The sequence below is a fragment of the Lucilia sericata genome, unplaced genomic scaffold (genome assembly GCF_015586225.1).
Source record: "Lucilia sericata isolate MDLA Ls3-8-SP2 unplaced genomic scaffold, ASM1558622v1 Contig000300F_arrow, whole genome shotgun sequence".
Taxonomy (NCBI): domain Eukaryota; kingdom Metazoa; phylum Arthropoda; class Insecta; order Diptera; family Calliphoridae; genus Lucilia; species Lucilia sericata.
The window spans coordinates 314,241-322,327 of record NW_023994325.1 but is presented as its reverse complement, the minus strand read 5'-3'; the positions used below and the strand labels follow the sequence as shown (position 1 = coordinate 322,327).

General features: G+C 36.9%; 1 protein-coding gene across 1 annotated transcript; it reads right to left on the bottom strand.

The window, feature by feature from the left end:
* Positions 1 to 251: 251 nt before the first annotated feature.
* On the bottom strand, positions 252 to 5,930 carry LOC119603393. The gene has a single exon (XM_037955410.1). The coding sequence runs from the start codon at positions 5,928 to 5,930 to the stop codon at positions 252 to 254; it is 5,679 nt and encodes a 1,892-aa protein (XP_037811338.1).
* Between the last annotated feature and the right edge of the window lie 2,157 nt (positions 5,931 to 8,087).

The window sequence follows — 8,087 nt, the reverse complement described above, 5'->3', positions numbered from 1 at the left end:
TAAGTTATTTTTTACAAAGTGACTTTTTGTTAGAAAATTAATTAGCGGGATTTCAATTCAATTTCACGAGTGGGAGTCATCTTCGTTTTTGCCATTTCATGTGCGCCTTTTTATCTTAGGAATTTTGTTCATTTTTGACAGTTAGGGATTACAAAATATTGATAGTTGCGATTACTAAGTAACCGATAACTAATCGAACGACAGTGGCGGCAACACCCCACCGCAGTATGACAAGAATGTCATTCGCAGTCCTACTCTCTATTTTGCTCCACGTCGAGTAAGGCCAACTTCGCTACTGGCCTTTCCAGCACTCCGCAGGTTGTCTTAATCTTTGCTCTGCGCACTTGCCCGTCTTTTGCAACTGTTGTCTCCAATACTTTTCCTCTGGGCCAAACATTACGCGGACTGGAAGGGTCAACCACAACAACTAAATCGCCTACAGTTAAAGGTTTGGATTTTTCGAACCACTTTGTTCTGCATGTAAGCGACGGTAAATATTCAGCTAGCCATCGTCTCCAAAATTGTTGAGCATATATTTGCGACTGCAACCAACTACTCTTAACAACCATTGCACCGTCATCATAATCAGCTAAGGGTTTCATCCCATTAGAACTGCCTAACAGCAAATGATTAGGAGTTAGAGCTTCTTGATTCTCGTTGTCTATTGGGACGTAGGTTAGTGGGCGTGAGTTTATAATATTTTCTATTTCAGCCATCATACTACGAATTGTTTCGTCATTTGGAGATCTCGAGGTTGGTATTTTGTACAGCACTGTTTTGATAGAACGTACCATACGTTCCCAAACTCCCCCCATATGGGGGGCAGCAGGCGGGTTAAAATTCCAACTAGTCGTAGCTGATGTGAAATTGCGAACAAATTCGTTGGAATCAATTTCATTTATAGATTCCCGTAACTCCCTTTCTGCCCCAACAAAGTTGGTGGCATTATCACTAAAAAACTCCCGTGGAGTACCACGCCTGGCCATAAAATTCCGTATTGCTAAGATGCATGAGCTGGTGGTTAAAGAGTGTACTATCTCGATATGTACGGCTCGAATAGTTAAACAGGTGAATAGGGCTCCGTACCTCTTCTCCTTGTGCCTATTTACGGTCACCATAAGCGGACCAAAAAAATCGAGACCAGTAAACGTAAAAGGTGCGACGTGAGCTGACAACCTTGCTCTTGGAAGTTTTGCCATTTGAGGATACGTTGGTTCAGCTTTAGATATTTTACACATTTGACACTTTCGTATTACTTTCTTAAAAGTTGTTCTTAGGCGAGGCACATAATATACCTGCCGAATCTCGTTTATAGCTGTTTCGTGGTTTCCGTGATGATAATGTGCGTGAAAGTGCAAAATTATCAGCTCAGTGATATAACTCTGTTTTGGTATAATAGCCGGATTATTAAGTCCACATGGAACGTTGGCGTAATCTATACGACTGTTAATACGTAAAACTTCATCGCCATCCAAATAAGCAGATAACTTATAGAGGGGGCTACTTTTGCTAATTTTGCTGTTACATTTAAATGCCTTTATTTCGTCCATATACACCTCCATTTGAGCTTGCTTTAGAAGAACCACTTCTGCCTTTTTAATTTCCTCTTGTGACAGTGTATTTGGATTTTTCTTGTTTTTAAGTTTATTCACATAATGAATTACATAGGCTACGGCCCTAAGGGCTCTATTCCATTGTGAAAACCGTTTAATTTCAATTAGATAATTAAATTCTCTTACAAAATGTATGTGTTGTTTAAGTTCACAATCGATGTCAGCGTTTATACTATCGTTTAGAGGCCACGAGTTTTGATTTTGTTTCAAAAAATCAGGGCCATTTTGCCAACGACTGCCTTTTGACAAATCAGGTCCGCTTTTGGACCACTTTGTTGCTTCGTCTGCTACATTTAATTTACCTGAAATCCATCGCCATTCATCCAACTCAGTTGTGTCGATAATTTCACTTACACGAAAGGCCACGAACTGGTGATATTTTCTTTGATCTGACCTTAGCCAGCTAAGGACGGTTTTTGAGTCCGACCAAAATACCATTCGACTGATGTTTATTGTCATACTTTTTACGATACTATTAGCAAATCGCGACGCAATAACTGCGGCCATTAATTCTAAACGGGGAATAGAAGTTACCTTTAGAGGAGCCACTCTAGTTTTCGACCCGACTAGGGACACAACCACATTAATGCCGTTCGAAATCCTTAAATAGGATACTGCTGCATACCCATTCTCGCTAGCGTCGGCAAATGTGTGCAGCTCTACATCAACGTTGTCATAACTACTAAAAGTTTGAAGATAACATCGTGGTATGGCAATATTTTCTATTTTCGGCAAGAATGACAACCATTTCGTCCACTTGACCATGTGGCAAGGTTGGATTTCTTCATCCCAAGTAACATTACTTCTCCATACATCTTGCAATATTATTTTTAGGTACATCAGGTAATGACCAATAAGTCCTAAAGGATCGTATATCGACATTAAAATTCGTAATAGTTCGCGTTTTGTCGGAATCTTATTGTCCACCAATATATTATTCGCCATATTTGGGGTAATTTTAAAAGTAAATGTGTCGTCAGATGATCTCCAGAAAACGCCAAGAACTTTATCTACTTCTATTTCATTTCCTAGATTCAGACTCTTATTTTTTAGATTATCATTGCCATTTATTGCGACTAAAACATTTTTGTTATTACATATCCAGTTTCTGATATTAAATCCAGCTTCTCTGTGGATATATTTAACTTCTAAAGCTAAAGTAATTGCCTCCTCGATAGTGTCTACTGAGTCTAAATAATCGTCGACATAATGATTATGTTTTATGGCTGCTGCAGCAGTAGGATACTTTTCACTAAATTTATCTGCATTGATATTTTTGACGAACTGTGAAATGCACGGGGAGCAAGAAGCTCCAAAAATCATCACATTCATAACGTATACATCTGGCTCATTGTCGATGCTACTACCCCATAGAAACCTCTGAGCATTACGATCCTCTTTTCTGATAAAAACTTGGTGGAACATTTGCTCTATATCGCCACAAATGGCTACAGTTTTTTGACGAAATCGAATAAGAATAGAAGGCAACGAACACAGCATATCCGGACCTTTCAATAGCATATCATTTAGAGACAGTCTATTAGCTCTGGCGGCCGCATCCCATACAATTCTGGGTTTTCCAGGTTTGTTTTTATTAAATACTGGGAATATAGGTAAATACCAAACCCTTTCATCCTTTGTTGGCTTTGGAGCATTCCTTTCAATCTTAGTTATATATCCCTTTAGAATATATTCAGCAATAGTTTTGTTAAATACGTCGTTTAAATTACTATCATTTTTTAATTTTTTCTCCAAGCACCTAAATCTCTTTAGTGCCATATCATAGCTATTCGGCATCACTATGTTCTCACTACGCCACAATAACGAAGTTTCGTAATGCCCATCAGGTCGTTGTCTAGTACACTGTTTTAAAATAGACATAGCTTTTTCATCGTCTTTACTTAGAATGGTAGTTGAGTTATCTATACAAGCGGTTTCTAAACTGTAGAATTTTTTCATTAAATCGGCAAGTATTTTGTTACTACATTCATCTACATGACAATGATGATGTTCTATTAACGAATTTCTCCTCATTGTACCGTATACTAACCATCCAAGACGAGTACGTATGGCTACAGGTTCGTTAATCTTACCTTCTTTAATATTATTATAAACACATAGTCGTGAATTATTGAGACCAATTAATAGCCGAGGAGTCGCATCAACATAACTTTTCACAGGCAATCCTGCTAAATATGGTGCATTTTTAACCATCTCTTCAACATCTATAGTTTGTTTTGGTAATGAAAGCTGCTTTACAGTACGCACATCTATTGTATGCACTTTTTTATTAGGGCCAGATACATTTATACAAAGTCGGCAAGATTTATTTTCATTACGTTCAACGCTTCCAGTCCATTTAAGGCATAACGGTTCAGGAGTGCCAGCAAGATTTAAATCGTTAATAATTTGCTCATCTATTAAACTCGTTGAAGAACCGTCGTCAATAAAAGCGAATGTTTCTATAAATTTATTATCATTACCATAAATTGTTATGGGAATAATTTTAAACAAATTGCTGCATCCAGCTGCACTGTGCGTATTACAACTATGAGTTTTATTGTTTTGTTTTGATTCCTCGTTTTTATTTGTTTCAGCAGCATTTGTCATCTCTTTTTTATCAACTTGTTCACATTTTTTATGTAAGAGATAATGATGCTTAAATTGGCAATTATCCACACCACAGACGTTTTTGTTGTTGCATTTTCCAAAATGTTTACGTAAACATTGTTTACAAAGATTTAATTCTCTTACAATATTCCATTTACTTCCTCTATCTGCACTCTTAAATTTCTCACAATTAGCAACATTGTTGCAGTCGCCACTACATACCATGCAAGTTTTTCTGCTTTGTTCAGTATGAGTGTGTATATAAACATTTTTTGATTTACTACGTGAGAGAGCCTCTGCGGCAGAGCTTGTACTACTCTCTATGTTGACGCTGCTTGCAGAAACACCAATGTCAAAAATCCAATCAGAAAATTCTGACAGATTTACATTTTTGTTTTCTTTTGTTAATTTTAATTTATACGTTCCCCAATTTATCTGAAAATATGAAGGCAATTTGGAAATCAATTCTTGTAACAATGAAGGATTATTGAGTTCCTCAAGAAGACCACAGGCCTCTATTGTAGCTTGAAGACCTTTTACTTGGACAGCAAACGAGGTAATTGTATCCAGCTTGTTGACATTAACAGTTGGTAATGTTCGTATTTTCAATTTTAGTGCATGCAGAATTTTTTCTGGTTGTCCATACAACAGTTTAAGTGTCGAGATTGCAGCTGGAACGCAAGATGGGTGAATTAGAATGTGCTGAACAGACTTTAGAGCGTCTCCTCTTAGAGCCCTTTGCAAGCGAATTAAATTTTCAGCGTCTGTCAGGCCACATACTGCCGTGGACCAGTCGTAGGTGGAGCTAAAAAGCGGCCACTCTTCTGGATTGCCGGTAAATATTGGCAAATCCTTTGGGACCGTTTGCCTCGAATTTATTTGTTGATGTGTAAGATTTGAAGTTATATTATTATGCGGAACAGACGAGAATGACGGGCGAAAGGTGTAATTATTTGTTGCTGGTAGAGACATGTTGTGCTGTGCTGCTGTTGTTGTTTGTGGCTGTGTAGTCTCTGTATTAATAAATGTGCCTGTATTGTTGTATGAAGTTGATGTTAACAGATCATTTTGTGTTTTATTGTGAAAATTTAAATTTGTATAACTAATTGGCATATTATTTTGTGAAGTTTGAGTTGCTACTTGACACTGATTTAACATTGAGGTTGTAAAAGTTACATGTTGATTCTCTGTTGGGCAGTTTTGTGGAGAAAAATGTGGGTTTGTTTCCGATGAGTTTGGCGGATTTGGCTGAGTGTTTAGCCACTCATGTACGGAGTTGAGATCTTGTGAGCTTGTGTCAACATCCTCTTCTTTGGTTTGTTGTAGCAATTTATATTTTTGCTTTAAGAATTCGGTGTCTCGTTCTTTAGCAAGCTGCCTTTCTTCTTCAATACGCTGAAGTTCTAAGTTTTTACTTCGAATGGTTGAGATTGTTGAAGTGTTGGAGATTCTGCTCCGTTGACTACGTATAGATTTTGGTGAGCCTGGAGTTAGCGTTTTACTGGTGCAATTATCGCAGGTAAATGGTTGTTGGTTATTCTCCAAATTAATACATTTTAAGTGGTACTTTTTTTGACACTTATTACATGATATACATTGGGTCGTAGGTGGTTCGTTACAAACTAGACAATTTGCTGTAGGTGGTGATGTGGTAGCAGGTTCTTGGTGAGGTTGTGGTGGTTGACCCTGAAAAGAAGATTTATCCATTTTTGTGGGACTTACGGTTTCTGCCAGTTGGATATGAGTTCCCTTTGGGTGTAGTGAACAGCTACTGATAACGTCCTACTGCAATTGAGGTTATGTTTGGCAATACGTGAACCAGAAATTTCTTTATTGAATTTTAAAAAAGAATTTCAATTTTGTTACGGGAATTTGCCCGAGCGCCCAGTTTTTATAAGATTGTGAACAACAAATATAAAATTCAATAATTCAATTTTATTTATAATTTTACATCTGTATGTTGAAATTCCTAAGTACATATAATAGATAAGTAAATATATCAGATTTTCGTTAAATACAAATTACTTAATATACATACTTTTTTAGTATAAAAACAAAGCGCGACAAAATGAAATAAGTTATTTTTTACAAAGTGACTTTTTGTTAGAAAATTAATTAGCGGGATTTCAATTCAATTTCACGAGTGGGAGTCATCTTCGTTTTTGCCATTTCATGTGCGCCTTTTTATCTTAGGAATTTTGTTCATTTTTGACAGTTAGGGATTACAAAATATTGATAGTTGCGATTACTAAGTAACCGATAACTAATCGAACGACAGTGGCGGCAACACGCTTATTGATACAGCTTCTCGTTTATTACAGATAAACTAAGAAGGAAGCTAAAATTACCCACTACGCCCATAGTTGCTGAAATATCAGGATTAAACGAGATAGTTTCTGCTCGTTCTAATAAACTATGTCAAGTATTATTGCGCTCAAACATCCAAAACGATTTTAGATTGAATATCCAAGCAATTGTTGTTAAAACATTAACCAAAAACTTACCCACCCAAAAATTTAAACCCCACCCTAATACAAGACATGTAAAATATTCAATTGGCTGACCAAAAATTCTACGAAAGTCGACCTATAGACTTTATTATTGGCAGCGATTTTTACCCACAGATTTTAAAATCTGGAGTCAAAACGGACAGTCACGCTTGTTAAAGTTTTTACCAAGTTCTGGAAATTGAAGATGTACCCACCCAAAAAGTTTCAGAAGAAAGTTCTTTATGTGAAGAAACTTTTATGACCACTACCCTTCGATTACCAAATGACCGTTATCAGGTAAATTTACCATTTATATACCCTCCTGTTGAGTTAGGAAACCCTCGACACGTTGCTATGGCTCAACTTCTACGTAACGAGAAAAGTTTGAAGAAAAAGCCAGAGCATAAAATGGAATATAATAACGTGCTACATGAGTATATCGACTTAGGTCATATGAAACCCATTAAATATAACCCAAACACTCCCTCAAATTCCCATTATTATTTACCCCATCAACAGCGTGATCGTGTTACGACAAAAGTTTGAGTTGTATTTAATGCATCTAGCAAAACCTCGAACAGCAACAGTCTTAATGATACCCTATACACTGGTCCTAGCCTACAACAAGATTTAGTTGTACTTATCTAGAAATGGCGCTTTTACAAGACAGTTTATAATGCCGACATTACAAAAATGTGGCGGCAAATTACGCTAAACCCTACCCACACCCTTCCAACGAATATTATTCCGTAAAAGCGTCAACGAACCCATTCAAGATTATGAACTGCAAACAGTTACATTTGGTGTTAACTGTGCGCCATATTTGGCTATTAGAACTCTACACAAATTAGCCGATGACATTCAAAATACCCACCCTATTGCTTCGCAAATATTGCGAAACAACATGTATGTTGACGATGTCTTAGCCGGAGGTCACACAATTGAGGAAGCTAAAAAATCTCAATCCCAATTGATCGCGGCTCTTGACTCTGCTGGTTTTCCTTTGAAAAAGTGGATTTCCAATACAAAGGAATTATTACAAAATTTACCCGAAGAACATCTATTCGATGTTGATTTACTTACCTTACCCGAATCAAATAATGCTAAAACTTTAGGCATTCGTTGGAATGCTAAAGAAGATACGTTTTTCTTTAATGTACCCTTAATTGAGAGAAAATCAGCATACACAAAACAAACTGTGTTATCAGACATTGATCGTCTTTTTGACCCAGCTGGTTGGTTAGCGCCAATTGTTATAACTGCAGCAAATTTGGCAAGATAATACAGCTTGGGATGAATGTCTTAACCCACTCACCCTTATAAAATGGCAAAAGTTTTTGCAGTTCTACGATAATATTAATCGAATTCGTATTCC

Excerpts from the sequence above, each read along its gene's own strand:
- LOC119603393 (XM_037955410.1), bottom strand. The coding sequence starts at position 5,930 with ATGGATAAATCTTCTTTTCAGGGTCAACCACCACAACCTCACCAAGAA.